At 42.9% G+C, this 20,369-nt stretch overlaps 2 protein-coding genes across 2 annotated transcripts; one reads left to right on the top strand and one right to left on the bottom strand.

Moving 5' to 3' along the window:
- The first annotated feature begins 987 nt into the window (after window positions 1-987).
- Window positions 988-12,085, top strand: vars1 (valyl-tRNA synthetase 1). The gene is made up of 29 exons (XM_034611017.1): window positions 988-1,088; window positions 1,583-1,936; window positions 2,796-2,939; window positions 3,066-3,273; window positions 3,361-3,476; window positions 3,613-3,688; window positions 4,059-4,159; window positions 4,252-4,379; window positions 4,484-4,648; window positions 4,737-4,818; window positions 4,920-5,039; window positions 5,319-5,427; window positions 5,526-5,705; window positions 5,866-5,990; window positions 6,135-6,238; window positions 6,341-6,499; window positions 6,887-6,977; window positions 7,112-7,217; window positions 7,376-7,446; window positions 8,052-8,177; window positions 8,277-8,381; window positions 8,798-8,945; window positions 9,118-9,245; window positions 9,513-9,668; window positions 9,828-10,052; window positions 10,139-10,250; window positions 11,203-11,378; window positions 11,666-11,815; window positions 11,902-12,085. The coding sequence occupies exons 2-29, from the start codon at window positions 1,583-1,585 to the stop codon at window positions 11,980-11,982; spliced, it is 3,846 nt and encodes a 1,281-aa protein (XP_034466908.1). The 5' UTR covers window positions 988-1,088; the 3' UTR covers window positions 11,983-12,085.
- Window positions 12,086-12,148: 63 nt separating this feature from the next.
- Window positions 12,149-20,010, bottom strand: abhd16a (abhydrolase domain containing 16A, phospholipase). Its single transcript, XM_034611093.1, has 20 exons — window positions 19,885-20,010; window positions 19,308-19,364; window positions 19,146-19,212; window positions 17,608-17,694; window positions 17,259-17,344; window positions 17,075-17,148; window positions 16,792-16,899; window positions 16,521-16,635; window positions 16,336-16,437; window positions 16,150-16,213; window positions 16,012-16,061; window positions 15,466-15,589; window positions 15,244-15,348; window positions 15,093-15,156; window positions 14,931-14,986; window positions 14,382-14,445; window positions 14,212-14,288; window positions 13,593-13,691; window positions 13,425-13,471; window positions 12,149-12,779 (listed from the first exon to the last, which is right to left on the bottom strand). The coding sequence occupies exons 1-20, from the start codon at window positions 19,981-19,983 to the stop codon at window positions 12,696-12,698; spliced, it is 1,629 nt and encodes a 542-aa protein (XP_034466984.1). The 5' UTR covers window positions 19,984-20,010; the 3' UTR covers window positions 12,149-12,695.
- Window positions 20,011-20,369: the final 359 nt, after the last annotated feature.

Raw genomic sequence — 20,369 nt, 5'->3', positions numbered from 1 at the left:
CTACAAAAAAAGAATGTAATGTATTTAAAATAGGCAGCTTCTCCAGCTCAATGAAGTGCAACAATTAAAGCTAATTAATATAATGATACAAGAATATAAAAATCATATCGTTATTTTTCTTCACCATAAAAACTTGTTCATGTATTGATATAAATACATCTGGCTGAGAAGGACTTTTCCTTGTAATAGAGTATTTCTACAAAGTTACATGCTTCTTTTGCTGAAGCAAACCATGTGATTATGTTAAATTAGAATGTTGATTTTCATATTTCCATTTATGCAACTCTACTTCATTTCTTTTACATGCAAAAATTATATCTTATGATATAGGATATCTTTTTGTGAATGAGACAAACACTGGAGACTAATTTAAACAGCTGCCCTCAGCTTTTACATACTTACCATACTAACATAAAAGCCATATTAATAATTGTTCAAGAGTAAATATTATAGATGTCGTCGTGGAAATTTATCATGAGATTTTTTTGAAATAATGAGTTTCTCAGACCGGAGTTGCCTTAGAGTTTTAATTATTAGCTCTGCAGAGGGTTACACAGCCAGCAACATGGCTCAGAGTGCAACCCCGAGAAGTTAAAAAGGAAGGTTTTTATACAATGTGATAAACAGGTAACAAAACAGACAGCAGATAGAACCGTCTGCTATCTGGCATCACTGTTACAAAAAGAGGAATCAAATCCAGCACATAGTTGCACAAATAAAGGTCAACAGGAGGTGGAAGACATTGATGTTGCATCAGCTAAGTGCACAGAAAACAGTCAAAACAGTATTAAGACATTGATCAGTGGAATTTTCCATTACAATGTCTTTCTGCACAATAAATGACTTTATCTTTGAATACATTTGATATATTTTGTTAATGACACAAAAATAAAGGCTGTGTTTATTTTTTACACCACATGTTGATGTTCTTTTATAGTTTAAAATAATCTAACTTTAACAGACTTCCGTTTGTTGACGGAAGTAGCGATTGAAACCCGGAAGTCGTTTCTTGCATCAGACGCAGGAGGCGGAGGAAACTCATGTGGCTTGGTCGTGTCTGCTAACGTAAGCTGACGTCTCATTCAAAGGTATGGAGAACAAATCATGTTCAACAACAAGCAATATGTCTTTTTAAAGATTGATACGTAGAATAACTTTGAAACGAAGACTTTGTGCATAGAGACGCGTTAAGCTCATGGTTTGTACCAAAGTCGGGTTTTAGTTAGTGGCATTAGCTAAAGCTAACTAACCTGTTAGGGACTTCTTCTTTCCAGGCTTTGACAGTTGACGGAAACCAACTCCACAGAAAGTGAAACCAGGTAAACATCGTAGCCATCGTCCTACACTTGGAAACGATGTTGTAGAGCGAACATTGATTTCTTTAATACGTTTAAACCTGTTTGTTTACACATCTAGCAACCTTCTTTCCCTTTGCCTCACATGTTAAACAACACTAACACACCCACCATGTTATTATTGGCATGCCAGGCATATTTGTTTTGCAGAGCTGGCAGCACAAAGGAAATGAACTGAGTCAGAATCAGTGTTCACCTTGTCCAACCTTTCTGTTTCTCCACCAGAGATGGCCACTCTCTATGTGTCCCCTCACCCCGATGACTTCAGGAGCCTTCTGGCCCTCCTGGCTGCAGAGTTCAGCCCGACCTCTCGCCCCCGGACCATCACTGAGGACCCTCCTGCGTCCCTGAATGCCCGCTCCAGACCCACCCTGGTGCTGGGAGCCGGGGAGGGGGACTCTGTCCTGAGCGGGGCCAGCGCTGTGGCCTGGTACCTGGCATCTCAGGGGAAGAGGGCTGGTGTAGATACCAAACAACAGAGCCTGGTGTGGCAGTGGCTCAGCTTTGCGGACAATGAGCTCACTCCTGTGTCCTGTGCTGTGGTCTTCCCGCTGATGGGGGTGATAGCAGTGGATAAGAAGGTGAGAGGAGTATCCAAATTCTTACTGTGGCCCTGATCAGACCTGGTATTAACATCTGTCCTGAGAGATCCCATCACAAGTGCACAGCATTAAGTGCGTGGCTTTTTACACCTGGAGTCAAAATGGGTCCTGAATGTGTCTCCTGTTATCGAATCTTACTTCCCTGCTCTATTTGTAAAAAAACATGTAAGTAATTTCTGTCTGCGACGACAAAATTATGTTGTTTTTTTCCCAGTCTGCATAGACAGGTGTGTGTGTGTGTGTGTGTGTGTGTGTGTGTGTGTGTGTGTGTGTGTGTGTGTGTGTGTGTGTGTGTGTGTGTGTGTGTGTGTGTGTGTGTGTGTGTGTGTGTGTGTGTGTGTGTGTGTGTGTGTGTGTGTGTGTGTGTCAGAGCAAGCAAGAGAGAGGAAGATAGAGAGAGTTGAGTCAGGAGGAGTTAAATGAATTTCATGCAGCTGTTGTGTAAAGAAATCTTTGACCAATTTAAGAAAAGTATCAATCAATATGTGATTGTCAGTGTTGATATTGTGCTGGTGGCCACAAACCAAAGTATGAGCACTAAGAAGAGAACAAAAAAAAACAGATTAATTCTCATTCATCTTCATTTGTGGCCCAGGACAGATTAGTTGTCAGACAGTTAAAACAATGTGGCCACACAGACCAACTCTGAATATAGTTTGAGTGATTGTATCTCAGGACACATTCCAGATTTGGGTGCATTCAGATCTGTACTTCACATCACTTTCACTTTCCACTTGTGATCATATCTCTCAGGACAGATGGTCTGATTGGGGTCATAGACATTTGTATGTTGTTTTTTTTCTGGTGAGATGAGATGATGAGACTTGTGCATTCTCAGCTGCAGCATAGCTCTCGTGCAGAGTTGCTTCGCGTTCTTAAGGTTCTCAATCAGGCACTGGAACCCAGAACCTTCCTGGTGGGAGAGAATGTCACCTTGGCTGACATGGCTGTAGCTACAGCGGTTCTTCTACCTTTCAAATATGTAAGTATGCTGTCCAACAACTTGTTGTGTTACAGGTTGTCCCACATAGTTGCTTATTGTCTCCAAGCCTGATATCTTAGTTTGAATAAATCAGCCTATCATATTGTGATCATATTTTCTTTTCAGGCACTGGAGCCGTCGGACAGGAAAGTCTTGAGCAATGTTACCAGGTGGTTTACAACCTGCATCAATCAGCCACAGTTTCTGAAGGTGTTGGGGAAGATCACTCTGTGTGAGAAAATGGTGCCGGTTACACTGAAGACGAACGCTGCTACAGAGGCTAAAACTGCTAATGCCAGTCCTGCTGCTGACTCTGCCGATGCCACAGCTAATGGTCAGGAGGCTCTGTGCTACAGTTAATGGATATTTCTTTCTTTTTTGTAAACATCAGTCTGATTATCCGGGACATTTTCTTCCTCAGGTCCTCCAAAGACAGAAGCTCAGCTGAAGAAGGACGCAAAGAAGAAAGAAAAGCTGGAAAAGTTCCAACAGAAAAAGGACACGGAGGCGAAGAAAAAGACACTGCCCCCAACAGAGGTAAAGATAACTGACAAAAACAGAAGAAAATTGGTGCAAGTTTGAAAACGTAAACATGGACAGAAATCGATTAAACAGATATTTACATGGGTTGCTTGATAGCAGTTTGTATGTGGACTGTTTTTTCTTTCTACAGAAAAAAGCCAAACCTGAAAAGAAAGAGTTGGGTGTGATCACATACAGCGTCCCCACTCCTCCCGGGGAGAAAAAAGGTGATTAATCACAATGGGAAGATGGGATTCTATGTAATAGAGGTATACACTCAACATCACTGTGGAGGGAAGCTGCTATGGTCACTACATCGACTGGAAAACAGAAGCATTCAGCCTCTAAAAGACATTAACTTCTAAGAGAGCTGCTGTGCAGATGATTGCACAAATGGATTTCTTACAGACTACTGAAGACTCAGGAGGGGATAATTGTTTTAGTCGGCTGCGTAAAGTTAACACACAGCATGTTATAACATTTATAATAACTAATACATAACTAAGACATTTCACACGCTCTGTAATATGAATACATGTATCACAATTAGCTCCAGGCCCTTTTTTAAAACCTTCTATTTTTCTTTGCTGGTGTCAGATGTCGTTAGCCCCCTTCCTGATGCCTACAGTCCTCAGTATGTGGAGGCCGCCTGGTATTCATGGTGGGAGAAGCAGGGATTCTTCAAGCCTGAGTATGGGGTAAGAAATCCCCCCCCCCCCTCACTACATTGACATAATGTCACATTTTTCATTGATAACCACGTGTTTCTCTCTCATTCTACATTCTGCAGAGGAAGAGCATTAGTGAGCCGAACCCTCGTGGCGTTTTCATGATGTGCATCCCTCCACCTAACGTGACTGGTTCACTTCACCTGGGTCACGCCCTCACCAACGCCATTCAGGACAGTCTCACCAGATGGTAGCCTCAGATGGACTGTTCGCAGTAACCTTGAAATAGTCATTTATTTAATAAGACTCTTGCATTTGTCGACCGCATGTTTGAAATGCTTTGCTTTTCTCCAGGCACAGGATGCGAGGCGAGACCACCCTGTGGAACCCGGGCTGTGACCACGCTGGCATCGCCACCCAGGTGGTGGTGGAAAAAAAGCTGATGAGGGAGAGGGGTCTGAGCCGCCATGACCTGGGCAGGGAAAACTTCATCGAGGAAATCTGGAAGTGGAAGAATGAGTGAGTTGAGGAAGATGTGAAAGCTCTAAATGTGTGAACAATACTGGAATAAAAATGCAATACAAACTTGGCTGTTTTGCCTTTTTAGAAAAGGAGACCGGATCTACCACCAGCTGAAGAAACTTGGCTCCACTTTGGACTGGGACCGAGCCTGCTTCACCATGGACACTGTGAGTTTGTTTTTCTTCTATAAAATCCCTGAACCTATTTGAATACACTTTTAATGAATTATTCCTTGTTCTCACGTCTTTATCATTTTTTCTACCTCCAGAAACTTTCCTATGCCGTCCAAGAGGCTTTTATCCGCCTGCATGAAGATGGAGTGATCTACAGGAGCAAGAGGCTGGTGAACTGGTCCTGCTCACTGAACTCAGCCATCTCTGACATAGAGGCAAGTTATTTACTTAACTCTTTGATTTAAGCATTTTGGTTAAATATCAATCAGTCTTACCTGTTTATCTTATCACAGTCGGTACAATAAAAAGTCACAGAAATTATTCAGCACACTATTATCTGTTTTGTCTGGGATGTAAGCGAGCAGTTGGTTCTCATAGTCGGTGTGTTGGCAGTTAGCCCTACTTCATTAACCCTGTAAGCAGACTGTAACAGACAGATTCAAACAGTCTCTCATGGTGGCCTCTCTTGATTAAACCCTCTGATTGGTTTGCAGGTGGATAAGAAGGAGCTCACCGGCAGGACTCTGTTGCCTGTACCTGGTTACAAAGAGAAAGTGGAGTTCGGGGTCCTGGTGTCGTTCGCCTACAAGGTCGATGGTTCAGGTGCGTGAGCTCGTGGATCAAAACAAAACGTTTTGAACAAAGACATCTTGTTCCACGTGAGTAATTCTGTTCCGTTCTTCCTCTTTTCGGTTCTGTAGACGAGGAGGTGATTGTGGCCACGACTCGTATTGAGACGATGCTGGGAGACACGGCTGTGGCTGTCCACCCCACTGACCCCAGATATCAGCATCTGAAGGGGAAAATGGTGCTGCATCCCTTCTGTGACCGAAAGATGCCGATCGTCTTTGATGACTTTGTGGACATTAGCTTTGGAACAGGTAGACGTTGTTACAGGAGAAGACGAGCTGTCTGTCGGTCTAGATTGTGCTGTGAATGAGTAATCGTTACAAATCGTCAAGTCACTTTTCCTCATTATGGCTGTTGTTGTTTTTTTCTCTTGTCTACCTCTCATGTCCCTCTGCACCATTTTCTATTCAGGCGCTGTCAAAATCACCCCGGCTCACGACCATAATGACTACGAGGTTGGAGAGAGACACAATCTGGCCTTCATCAACATCTTGGACGAGAATGGCCTGCTCATTAATGTGCCTCCTCCCTTCCTGGTACACTGTCTCATTATCGTCCTTCCCCCCTGCAATGAGTGTATCTCCACTGTGACACTGAAAGTCATTCCTCTTTGTAGTTTGCCAGGTGCAGCAGTTTTATTTCTTCATCTTTCATTTTTGAATCTTCTTTCTGTCCCCCAGGGCATGAAGCGTTTTGAGGCCAGGAAGTCGGTGCTGCAGGCTCTGAAGGATCGAGGCCAGTTTAAAGAGATTAAAGATAATCCCATGGTTGTTCCAGTCTGCAGGTAAAGTTAACCTTGCGTGTGAATAAGTTATTTTGTGTTTTAGGTTTTATTCAACCTATTCAGGATCATCTTTTAAGCCACAATGTGCATCTACTCCATCAGTCGTTCCAAGGACATCGTGGAGCCGCTGCTGAAGCCACAGTGGTACGTGAACTGCAGAGAGATGGGGAAGGAGGCCGCTGACTCCGTCAGAGAGGGACGACTCAAAATCATCCCTGATCACCACCTCAAGACGTGGTTCAACTGGCTGGACAACATCAGGTAATTACCTCCAACAACGAGGTTATGTTTCATCTGTTTGTTTTTATCTCAGTTAGTTAGCAGGATTACACAAAAACTACACAACAGATTACACAATGCGGTATGGGTCAGGTATTCAAAAAGATATTCAAATACCTAAAGCTACTAAATCTACCGTCACATAAGAGAAAGTAAAGTTGCAAATCCTCAATGAATGTTTTGGCATTTTTGCTAAATTCAAAGTCACAGAAATTATGAATTGATTATCAAAATTGTTGCTGATTAATCTTCTGTTGATCAACTGGTCAAAGGAATCAACTGATTTCAGCTCTAGGCAAAAGATTATTGTGAATTATCAAGTGTGCAGTGAGTGCTTCTTCAGGTCGTATCCATCCATCTTCCTATCAGGGACTGGTGCATCTCTCGACAGCTGTGGTGGGGTCATCGTATCCCTGCTTACTTCGTCACTGTCAATGATCCCTCTGTGAAACCAGGAGAGGTAAGACCATGTCTGTTGCTAGTGTGAAGCTTTTCAGATGACAGATAAAAGGTCTTTGTGTCTCATTCTGTATGTTTTCGTTAGTTTCCTTTATTTAATTCCTCTCTTTTTGATTTTTTTTCCTTGTTCTTTAGGACATGGACGGTCACTACTGGGTGAGTGGGAGATCCGAGGAGGAGGCCAGAAACGTGGCAGCAAAACGCTTTAATGTGTCTGCTGACAAAATCGCCCTCAGACAGGGTGAGATAGAACAGCTTCTCATTCAGCGATCTCATCACCACAATGACCATAAAAATTATTTAATCGGTTCATGTTATGCCACATCACAGATTCACCTAATTGAATTAATTCTAACCTGCTTTTATACAGATCAGATAACTTTTGTTCCTGCGTTTCAGATGAGGACGTTCTGGACACTTGGTTCTCGTCCGGCATTTTCCCCTTCTCTATCTTCGGTTGGCCTAATGAGGTAAAAGACTGAGGTCTATCAACTTTCTACTGACACGAAGGGCACTTTGCCCTTCGTGTCTATCTGCAGTCGATATTACTATTATCAAAACGCTAACATAAGGTGCAGAACCAGAACAAACTCTAAATCCTAAAGATTGTTTGAAAACAACCTCTCTAAAACCTGAAAGGCTGATGGAATTTCCAACATTTACAAAAATGTTAATATCTCACCCTGAATTTGGCTTTCATTGTAAATCGTTGCTTTTTACCTGAAGTTCATGAACATATTTACGCTGTCACTCTCGTCGCTTAGATCGTCAGTCATTGCTTTAAACGCCAATGGCTGACAATTTATTTTCCCACAAGCCTTTTAGCGAATGCATTTGAACAGTCACATTTCTTTAAAATGATGACATGGTAAAAATGTGCACTAATCTGTCTCTAAAGGGAGAAGCAGGTCTTAGGAGTATATCCCTACATATGTTGCATCTGGCGTAAACTGTGATGATCTGTTTTTTGTCCACGTCAGAACATTTTAAAGTGTTAATATAAAAACAGTGCTCATCAATGTATCAATCAATCAACCAGTGTATTTCCGTCATAAATGTTGTGGTCTTCCTTTAGAACCAGGACCTGAATGTGTTCTACCCCGGCACGTTGCTGGAGACGGGCCACGACATCCTGTTCTTCTGGGTCGCTCGTATGGTGATGATGGGCCTCAAACTGACGGGCAAGCTGCCCTTCAAAGAGGTGAGACCAATCAAAACTGTCAAAACCGCAACGTAGCACAGGATCTGATTTTCGTTTCATTAACTGGACGTGACTCTGATGATTTTTTTTTTTTCACAGGTTTATCTGCATGCGGTGGTGAGGGATGCCCACGGAAGGAAGATGAGCAAGTCTCTAGGCAACGTCATTGACCCCCTGGATGTCATTACAGGAATCTCCCTGGAGGTAAATCCTTATCACAATTTGATGCATGTTCAGACACACGCAGTCTTCCCTGTCTCCCATTTGAGTTGTCTTTAAACACGGTCGCCACACACTCATTGCTCCTCTGGGGCCAATATTCTTGTGTAAGCTTTATTAAGCACCTTTTTCTGCTTCCAACAAGCTTTTATTGAGGCCATCAATCTCTCCACCAGCTGGAGGCAGAACTGCTCCGTCAGAGATTGCAGAACTGTCCTCTAGAGGGCACTGAAGGACTTGTAGTAAACTGCACTCTAACCTTAACTTTTCCTCACAAGGTCCTTTCCTGTCCGTCCAATTAAGGCATCAAGACGCAGCCGAGAGGGGCTTCTCGTTCCCAAGACCACACATTGTTTTATTTTTCAGTGGTGACATTCTACTTTATTCTCTCTACCCTCCAGGGTCTTCATGCCCAGTTGACAGACAGCAACTTGGATCCTGTGGAGGTGGAGAAGGCAAAGCAGGGCCAGAAGTCAGACTATCCAAATGGCATCCCAGAGTGTGGCACAGATGCTCTCCGTTTTGCCCTGTGTGCCTACACAAGCCAAGGTGAACTTGTTTGTTTTTTCTGTGGCTCTCACCCTCTCCCCTGTTTTGCCGGCGGCCTGCATCTCTGCTTTAAATTCACAAAACATATCAAAACACTGGAAAAACAGCATTTCAGTCCCGTCAGGTTTTAATGCATACTGAATGATCGTTTGTTCCTTTTTGTGTCCCTCAGGCAGAGACATCAACATGGATGTCAACCGCATCCTGGGTTACCGTCACTTCTGCAACAAGCTTTGGAACGCTGTCAAGTTCGCCATGAAGAGTCTGGGAGACAACTTTGTGCCGTCAGAGAAAGCCCAGGTGAGACCAGGGGAAGAGATAAAGGACACAAACAACATAAGGAAAGACTACGCCACATTTTTTATATTCATCCAGTGACATACAAGACTTATTTTGAGCACGTAAATGCTTAGTAAAACAGTATTTTTTCTCAGTATTTGTCTGTGGGTATATGCTGCCCTGTTTTGTATTCATAGGCTTGTACATGTTGACATCTGGGAGGTAACGAGTACAAGTGTCATGTTTACTGAATCTGAACATTTCCTCTCTGCCGTGGTTTCCTCCCAGTTGTGTGGAGAGGAGAGTGTGTCAGACAGGTGGATTCTGTCTAGACTGAGCGCTGCTGTCGGCCTTTGTGACGCCGGCTTCAAATCGTACGACTTCCCTGGCATCACCACCGCCATTTACAACTTCTGGCTGTACGAGCTCTGTGATGTCTACCTGGTAAGAACCATTCAGACCACCGCGCAGCCAAGGTTCATTTACCGTACAAAGATTTTGTGAGGAAATGTAAAAAGTTCTGCAAAGGGCTATGGTGTCTTAAATGAAGCATTCCACTACTTTTCTCTCATATCCTCTGGTCCTCCTCCTCTTAATCCCCAGGAAAGTTTGAAACCAGTGTTCAGTAAAGCTGAGGAAGACGAGGCCAGCCAGAGACGAGCCCTGGTTTCCAGACAGAGCCTCTACACCTGTTTAGAGGTCGGTCTGCGCCTCCTCGCTCCCGTGATGCCCTTCGTCACTGAGGAGCTCTACCAGAGGCTTCCACGAAGACGACCTCAGACTGACCCCCCCAGCATCAGTGTCACGTCCTACCCCGACACCGAGGAGGTGAGTTTGAGAACAGAGGCTTGTGTTAAAACTCACCATTATACAAACTCTTTGGGAGTCATACGTTTTAATCTCATTCATTGTAGTTCTGCTGGCAAAGTGATGAGGTCAACCGTGACATGGAGTTTGTGATGACTGTGATCAAGACCATCCGCTCACTCAGATCTGACTACAACCTGAACAAGACCCGAGCTGACTGTAAGTTATTACACACAAAAATGACTCTAAATTACATTTACTTTCATGGCCAACTGTGCTTCATCTCTATTAGATATTATGGTCGTCTCATAATGGCTCTTCATAACGTTTTACTCAACCCCTCTTTTGATGAAAACACTGCAGGATCGTCTCGTTCTTTGCCCTGACGAATATAATAAGTGATGTATAGTATTTAAGTACATTTACTGAACTGATAATGTACTGTAAATAAATACAGTTTAACAGAACCCTTTGCACTAATTACATGTAAACATAACTGCACATCTTTTCTGCTTTGTTTATTCTTTAAAATAAGATTTCATATCTGCAAAAATATGAGCAGATACATATACCAATATGTTTGTTAAAGGCTCATATCAGCTGATTTTTATTGTTAAATGATAAATCGGTCGGGTTCTAAGAGTTGATATAACAAACGTGTTGAGTTTATAAACAAGCAGCATTAAATCAGATTGAACTACTGACCAGCATGAAGAGAGAAAATTGGCTCCACCTCGAAACTACAACAATGAAATTCTGTTTACACAATAATGCATCAGTAACAACAGTCTTGTGTAATGTTACACTAACAGGGGTTACTGTTAGTGTTGGAGTACTTTTACTTTTTGGCCTTTAAGGAAGTCAATTTTACTGACATTGTTTATTTACTTGTAACAGTGTTTTGACTTTGTGGTTTTGTTACTTCTACTTGAAGCCTGAAAACTTCCTCCACCTCAAATTTGTAACTTTGTGTATGATGTTACGCAGGAAATAAGAAACACAAAACTCCACACCACATACTCCCTGTTACTGCAGTCATTTCATGTGACATATTAAACTGTTTATCTTCTCTTCACACTAGAACAATCAGTGTATTTAAAATCTTTAATGTATATTGTTATTTAAATAATTAAATGATGCCTAACTTTCACTTGGCACCCGTCTCTCGCAGGCTACCTCGAGTGCACAGACTCTGCTACTGCGTCCCTGGTGCAGCAGTACAGTCTGCAGATTCAGACCTTGTCACATTCTCAGGCCATCATCCCTCTGACAACTAACCAGCCTGTCCCAGAAGGCTGTGCTGTGGCTATTGCCTCTGACAGATGTACTGTCAACCTTATGCTCAAGGTGAGGGCCGGTGATCTGCTGGACTGTGTTTGGTACCCTCTCATCGGTGATGTGCAAATAGATTAGTGGGGGGGACTTTAGTCGTATATCATTTGATCTTAAGGTTCCACATCAGTTAAATTAATCTGAATAAGAGTTAAGAGTATAAATGTACCTTACGCTTTAGTAATCAAGGCACATATGATAGGAATACTATTAAACTAGGTCTGCTCCACTGTTTCCCCTGAAATAATCAGATTTGTAATATTCATTTGTCATTAATTTCGCTTCATCTTTAATTCCCCCAGGGTCTCATTGATTTGGAGAAGGAAGTGGCGAAGCTAATGACAAAGAAAGGCGACTTGGAGAAACAGATGGAGAAACTGAGAGAAAAAATAGCGAAGAGCGACTACAAGGAGAAGGTGCCAACGAAGGTGCAGGAGCAGGATGCAGAGAAGGTGGGAGAAATTAATTTAACCCGCAGGGTGTCTCCGGGTGCAAATATGTGAACTCCTGGTAAATAATCGCTTCCTTTTCTCCGCAGCTACGGCAGAGTCAAACTGAACTTGAGAAAGTGACGGAGGCCGTGGACAACTTCAGAAAAATGATGCAACCTTCCCCCTGAGTGAGGTTTCATCAGGATTTCTTTCAACTTTTTCATATAAATTTTTCAAGTTGATCATATTATGAGGGGAATTCAATAAAGCTCTTAAGATGGGAAAATTGTCTTCAGTGAGAGTATATTATGTGCAATTTGTTGAACCCTTTCATCAAGCAACAAACAAACTCAGTCCCTTATGTCAAACATTTTATTTCGCTTATTTAATAGAACATGTTTGAGCATAGCTCTGTTCAGAAAGATAGTGGCCACAGAAAAAAAAAATAAAACCTGAAAAGCCTAAACTGTCTGGCTGCATTTTTAAAGATTAAACTTCATCATTATTTCTATTAACTTGTGGTTGTGTATTTGTTTACTCCAGGTATTTCTTTGCAAATACAGCCAAAGAGGGAACAATGGAAGGAGTGAGTGATGGCTTGTGCATTTACTTCAAATGCATCCTTTTCTTTTTGAGGAGACTAACACTTAAAAAAATGACTAAACACTAACTAACCTTAAAAAGAAAAGATGAACCATAATATACAAGTTTTTGGCCGGGTTAGATTAGACCAGATCTTTTCAGAAGCCACCACAGCAGCAATATATGACAATAAATCTGTCTTGCAGGGAGGAGAAATCACAGTAATACATTCACAACATGCCAGGAACACGCGCTGACCGCAGGCCGTCCAAATCCTATGCTGTTCTTTTCCTCTCATCCATCCACCTCCTTTCTTTCTTTACAGTCTCCAGGGTGAGTGGAACTCAGAGGCGGGGAGAGGAGTGCAGTGTGTTGCCTCAAAGTTTCGCATGTACTTCCGTGCCTTGGAGAGAGAGAGAGAGAAAAAAAGAGAGTGGGGACGGAGGAGGAATTGAGAATGAGAGGTGTGGGAGGGCAATGAACAAAAAGTGCAGAACTTGATTATATTAGGTTCGGTGTGTCTGGCTCACTGCCGGCATATCTCGCCCATCTCTTAAGGGTTTACATGGGGAGGTGAATAAAGTCCAATTCAGAAGGCATTACCCAGGGAGGGAAAGCATAGCATTAGCTGTAATTGATGGCACTCCTCTTGTTTGATGTTAAATGACTTCAATAAGCTGAGCGTGGTGAAATATATTACACCCGTCAACCTGAGAGCACAGGTGAACTGGTTGCTATGGCAACCGGGAAAGTGTTTCTCAGCGGTAATGATGTCTGCGAGTAGCTGTGTTATACGTTTTCCTTTTTTTTTTGTGTGTGGAGTGTGAGAGAAAGGGGAAGGTAAGCCTAAAGCAAGAAAAATGGGGGCTTATTGAAGAAAAGGAAATTAGACTTTGGACGCGCGAAGGGAAGAACCAGTATGTGCAAGAACCTGTTTCAGGATGATGAGATAAAGACCACAGGTGGCTGCCCTTTAACCCAGACAGGAAGAAAAACTAGTGTCCCCACTGAGATGGAGAGCATGGTTGACAATAGATCATTTCCTTACCAAGAAGAGAGCCAGCTGCCGCCTTCCCTCCAGAGTCATATCCTCACCTGGTAACAGTAAGAGTGTGTCAGAGCAGATAGGAACACTGAGGTGATACATGTAGCTACGAGGGCCGTGCTGTGTGAAGTTCTATTTGCCTATTAAATGTGAAAGGGACCTGGGGCTTACCAACACTCCATGGAAACAAAACATCTCCGTCCGCCTGATACGACTGCAGCACAGACACACACCAGTCGTCGTCCACTTCGTAACCACTGTACACAGATGCTGCAGGGCAAGAGTGAGCTGGTGTTACACACTGCTGCGCTTTTCCTTTCGTTTATTCTGTTCTACACTAACCTGACAGAGTTGAAAGGATAAATTAATGAATCCAACCATAGACTTTATATTAAGATAGACAACACATCGCCACTTCCTCCCGCAATCCAAAAATGAAGCCCAAATGGCAGAGTTTGCTTAGTAGTGATCGGGGAATGGAGCCACAGTAGCAAATTCTCCCTGTCATGTTTTATAGCAACTAATTAAAACCAAACCTACTGCAACAATCAACACTTGAACATACATCAGCGTGACGAGAGCTACTTAAAACAATCGTTGAGAAAATCTAAAAAAAAATTGGTTTGTGACATGACCCATCCACTAACATGGATGAAGCGCGATTTATGACCCTTACTGCAGCCAGCCACCAGGGGGTGATTGAGAAGCTTTGGCTCCACTTTTGGGAATCTGCCATGTTGTCCATCTCTTTATACCGTCTATGAAATGGTAATGGTGTGAACACACTCACCTTCCTCTATTGGATTGGAGGCTCCCAGCCAATGTCTGACAGCTCTGATCCCTTCATCCGTCATTATTTTAGGGTACCTGCACAGGAGAACATGTCACTCGGCAAGTCCAAGTAAACTGAGCAGAAGCAAAAGTTGTTGACTATTGAGATTAAACATTGATGAGACTCACCTGAACTGGAGCAGTTTGAGCAGGAGGTCGTTGCCTCTGTTGGACATGACGTCCTCTGGACTTGATTTTAGAAAAGCAGGGCATTGATATGAGTGTGTGAAATTTAAGATTGAAATAAAAACCTGGATCTGGTGAATGTAAATGTAGTTTCATAAGGGGACTGTTGGTGAAGGTATGCTCTCTACTGAGGGACATTCTAGTTATTCTGTAGCATTCAGCACAATAGTTTCTTACTGAAAACACCATTCATAGATCTTTGCTGTGAACGTTTAAAAGGAAGGTACTTCAGAATAAACATTTACTCTAAGCTCATCATCTTATCAGTTGTAGTTTGTTGAGGCAGTTGTAAATAGCTTTGCACAACAGTGAATGTCATAAAACCTTTCAGGTGCGAGTTTTACAAGCTTCTGGTAACATTTTAATCTAATCCAAACACTTTGTGAAAACACTTCCTGCACAAATTGCACATAATGTTCCACAAACAATAAAATGCACTGTGCTGCTATATTTACTGAGAGATGATTGACAGACGCACTGTGGGGACTTACGTTGTGGTGATGATCTCATCTCTAGTTCTCCGGATCAGCAGGACTGGTCCCTGGTATCTTGAGGAAGAGGAGTCGTATGAGTCATTCACCACATTATATTGTTCAATGATGCATCATCATATTCTTATGATGATTAGTTTCACTATTAACTTCTCCCACTCACTTGAGAAGCTGGTCTGCGTTGTTCAGGTTCATGTACTGCCTGACTGTGTGCTGCACCAACGGTCCTGAGGGAGAACACAGATGTCTCAGTTATTGAAATAAAACTAGCAGACGCAGAGTTAAGTTCATAACCTTTAACCTCTAGGACTCACTCCAGCTGTTGGGCATGACCTTGAGGGCCAGAGGCAGGAGATCATCGAACGAGGCGTCCAACACTACTGATTGGACCTCTGGGTATGACATCATGGCCCAGGTGGCTGGGGGGGGGGGGGATGGTGAGAAAGAGGGACAGAAAATGAAGAGTAGGAACGAGCAGAATAGGATGAGTCACATTTACAGCATTAACACGCTGATCATGTCTTGTTCTTGTGTACCTGTGAATCCTCCTATGGACCAGGCATATATGACTATGTCGTGGAGCTGGAAGCCCAGTTCATGTGTCGCGAACTGGATCACTACATCCATGGCATTGGCCTCATTCTGGGGTAATGGTACTCCCTGGCAAATAAATCCAAGTGGGAAATAAAAGAAAAAAAATCAGGCATAACACTCAAGCCACAAACTGTAGGACAACAGGTACCTCTAAAGGGTTAACAGCTTTACAATCTTTTATTCCACTCCACTGATATTATCTACAATGGCACTCTAACGGCCCTCTTGGGCAATTCTGTCAAACCGAAACCAGAATGTCGACATCCGGTCGTTTTCGCATTGTTTGTTCAGACTAAGTGAAACTGCGTGAACACACACACACACACACACACACACACACACACACACACACACACACACACACACACACACACACACACACACACACACACACACACACACACACACACACACACACACACACACACAGAGTAATCTGATGCCGGTTTAGCTTTAGATGTGGCATTAACTGTGACAACACTGCTCACCGTACTGCCTCCAAAGCCGGGGTGGTTCCAGCCCAGCACAGAGTAGCCACCTACAAAACACATCAACAGAGGCTTTCAATCGGAGTCAAATACAACCGTTTCAGACTAATAGAACATTAATATAAAACTATCCCTCACCCTCCAGTGGAGTGTTCATGCAGCCCACCTCATAGAAGCCAGCGTTCCCCTCACAGCAGATGACCTGTGGCACAATTCATTACATTTCAGGAACAGTCTGTAATCGTTTCATGTAAAACAGAAGTTTTGTTGGACCCTGGAATTTGCCCAAGACACAAAAAACATGAAATCATTGGAGACATTTACCAGAGTCTGGCTGTTTGGTTCCCCGTCTCTCCTTCGGTCCACAAACATTGTGTCGATCTCATTCCCATCACAAGCCACAAGCTTGTTCCTTTGGCCATCAAACTGTGACAAAATGGAGGGAAATTGATGGTGAAAGGTATTTATTAAAAGGAGTATCGACAGCTCAAAGGTGTGTATGTGTTTACCTCTTCGACCAGCTTAGCCTGGCCTTGCTGGAGCATGGGCCTCATGGCTCTCTGCAGTAAACCCACAGAGCCAGGATACAGCATCCTCCTCCCGAATGTGTGAACAATAAGAAAACTGCAGAGGAAGAGAGTAGACTTGATGACATCGTTGCACCATTGAACACATACTTTGTATTTTACTGGAAAAAAAGAGATGAGAAGACAAGGGTGAAATAAGATGCAATCCTCTCCTGCCTGTATTTTGGGGTCCTGCTGTATGAACTGCGTTTACCTGATGATGTGACATGGTAGAGTGCGCACGGAGTTGAGGATACTGTCTGCTGCTCCTCTTAATCTGGGCTCGGGCTTCAGCAGAGAAACACCAGCTTTGGAGAGTTTCCTGTCACACAAAGAGTCAAAGGTTTACAATGAAACAAAGGAGCCGCAAACCATTTGACATTCAGTGGATTCAGGCAGTTAACTTCACAGTACAGTGAATTAACTTGTTTTTTTAAAAAGAATTACAGCGAACACAAGGCCATTTGGATATAATGGATACAAGAGCGAAAACGTACGGATTGCTAACTTCTGTCCAGCTGAAATCTGAAGGCCAGTGTGAGAAGTCAAAGTCGTAACTCCTCAGCTTTTTCTTTGTGAGAGAACAAACAACAAAGAATCCAAGTTAAATTCTGAAGAACTAGTTCAAAGAGCAAGTTAGTCTTCAGGGTGAATTCTTACTTCGTGTTTCAAAGACCTCACCTTATTTCCTGGAGTGTGATTATTTTTCGTTTCTTCAAGAATAGAGATAAACTGAACGTACTCCGAGTTCTTCCATCTCCCCAACCCTGGGGGGGGGGGGGGGGGACGGAGAGATGAAACGAGGAGAAGGGAAAAGCAAAGATTAACAGATAGAACACATCACAAAACACACACATTGCTGCAAAGCCTCAAGGGTGTGTTTGATATGCTTTTTGGCTGTACACCTTGTCCAACTGACTCAGTGTCGATTACATTTTATTGGCCTGGGCAGGATTATACAACATCATATCGATGATGGATTTATTGAATTAGTCACAGCCCGTCGGTCAGTTGAAATCTATAGCCTCACCTCTTAGACAGGCCACTCCTAGAAGACACGCCAGCACGGGTCCCAAATACTGACCCACTGGGACCAACTTACTGCTGCAGATGTAACCTAAAAGCACAAACAGCAACAGTTACACAGACGTCTACACAGCCCCCCCACGTCTCTGCCAGGGCCGAACCTCATTAACATGCACCAACACAAAGATTTACAGGCTTACAACTGCCCTGCAACCACGTGCATATCAATATCCAGAGCTCAATTACACATTAAGGATTAGAACACAAACCTCACGTTATTACTTCCTATTGATGTGCAGTCTTACCGGAATGATACCCTTGTTTAGATTTATATTAATCTCACAGCAGTTCCCAAGAAGAACCCACATTTCTGAGTTCTAATGAGCATTACATAAAACCAAATTCTGTGTCCTGTACTTATAAAACCTTTTTCATAACAGCCTGCTCGGAATCCTTGACTATAAACAATTCCGGCCATGTGTGAAAGTCAATAAATGATGACATATTGAATTATCACCCAGCCCATATTGAGATAGGGGGGCGGCTTTGGCTCAGGAGGTAGAGAGATTCAATCCTCGACTCCTACAGGCTGCACTCTCAAGTGTCCTTGGGGAAGACACTGAACCTTTGACGGAGTATGAATATAAAAGCACTGTAGGAATGTTTGCATGAATGGATGAAGGTCACTTGTACTGTGAAAAGTAGAGTGGTTGAAAAGACAGAAAAAGTATTGTCCATAGTCCATTTACCATAGTCTCTTTCCACAACTAAAAGGGTCCATCATTGGAACATAATCTCTCGCGATTAAATGTCATAACTAATAAACAATTTCTATAAATGTATATTCCTCAGTGCGATGTCTGATGACTTGTTCTGCCTGAGCAAGCCTGATATTCAATTTGCAGAGCTGTAAAATAGACAAATGCAGCATATCCTCACACTGGAGGAGCTGGAACCAGTGAATTGTTTGCTGATTTTGTTTGCACTCTAATTTCCACTATCAAGTGGTGGTGGATGCTGATGGTGGTGGTGGCAACTGATCGTGGACTATGTTTACAACAAGACTGCTTGACATACAATACGCCGACTCACATACTCTAGCATTACTGACAATAACTCCTCAATTAATTTGAAATTGCTGCTCTCTTCATCTCTATCAGATATTTTCTTATGTACAAATACTTTAAACATTGACACACGTTTCCATTATGTTACAAACTGTTTCTTCTAATCAATGTTCTAAATACTGTATTGTTTTGCTGATGGTCTCAGTTACACGTGGCATCTATTGCCCTTCTGTGCGTCCTGGGAGAGGGATCCCTCACATGGGTCTCTCTCTGAGGTTTCTACGATTCTTCTCCCCTGTTAATAGAGTTTTTTGTAGTTTTTCCTTTCTCTTCATTAAGGGTTAACAACAGAGGATGTCTCACCTTGTTAAGCCCCATGAGACAAATTGTGATTTGTGAATATGGGCTGTAAAAATAAAATTTGATTTGATTTGAAGTAATCTGTCTCTCCTTGAACAAAGATCATACAACCTACCTTTCCTGTACAGGTAGCAGAGGAGTAGAGGGGAGCTGTAGTAGGAGATAGACAACAGAGCTGAAGCCTGGGGAGAGAAAACACACAAAAACACACACATTACCTGACTGAACTTCTTATTTCTGCTTCACATGAAGTGATCGATCACACAGAGATACTGACCCAGCCGAGGATGCTGTCTGTGTGTTTCTCCAGAATCCTGGGTTGGTAGTTACATCCCTGGAAACAGAAAGAGAAAGTTAACTATGGGGGGGGGCACTTCACCTGCTAACGTTAGCTTGGCATGTAGCACTGGGTACAGTCCCTTAAAGATGTCTGAGGATACATATTCCAACTGCACCCCCTCCCCCTGCCAGAGTTAACGTGCATGTGTGTTGTTGCTATTATTCGTTGTCGATTCTTAGAAAGCCTTTCTACTTCCGTTTGGGCGAAGTTCCCCCGAAGCTGCTTACTAGCCACCGTTAGCACATGTCCGTCAAAGTTACTGAACAGTGAATCAGGCTTCAGTCAAACCCTCTGTTGGTGTTACAGCAGAATATTAAAGTCAGGATCGAGCTGCAGCGGCCATTTCATTCATTTAGCGCCTGAGACCGCGGCGGTGACAGCGGAGCTTCGATAACAGACGCCCTGACACTTCCGGGCCGCGGCCGCAGCAGCAGCGCTGGGACATGAAACTCGGCTCTGTTCCCACAGCGGCTTTCAAACACACGCACACACAGAGACACTCGGACGCTCCTACCCTTCTCCCTCGGCCCTCGGGTCGAGATTGATCCGGTGTGCGGTGAACTCGTTGAAGATGAGGCCCTAACACACAGCGTAACCACAACCAGCTAGCCATTCTGCCACTACGAGAAGGTACGGAAGCCTGCGCTGACCAAAGATCCAAAACGCGAAACACACTCAGCAGAATTAGTTGTGGAGAAAAAAACTTTATTGGAGACAGGAAGCGGTGATACAAGAAGATGTATTCAAAAATGTTTATACTTAAATGCAGTGGTGGAAATAACATATATTTACGTAAATACTGTAAATACAATACTTAATTACAATACTGGATTACTGTACATTATTTTTGGTACAATGCTCCCGACCTCTGCTCATATGTATTCAAAAATATATGAATTATTGTATTTTATTATGGTCTTAATACTACTACAACTACTACCAATACAAATATTAATAATATGTAAATACAGTGGTGGAAATTAAATATATTTACTTAAA

Source organism: Hippoglossus hippoglossus, chromosome 16 (genome assembly GCF_009819705.1).
Source record: "Hippoglossus hippoglossus isolate fHipHip1 chromosome 16, fHipHip1.pri, whole genome shotgun sequence".
Taxonomy (NCBI): Eukaryota; Metazoa; Chordata; class Actinopteri; order Pleuronectiformes; family Pleuronectidae; genus Hippoglossus; species Hippoglossus hippoglossus.
The sequence above is the reverse complement of the archived record's forward strand: the minus strand, read 5'-3'. Positions and strand labels throughout refer to the sequence as shown.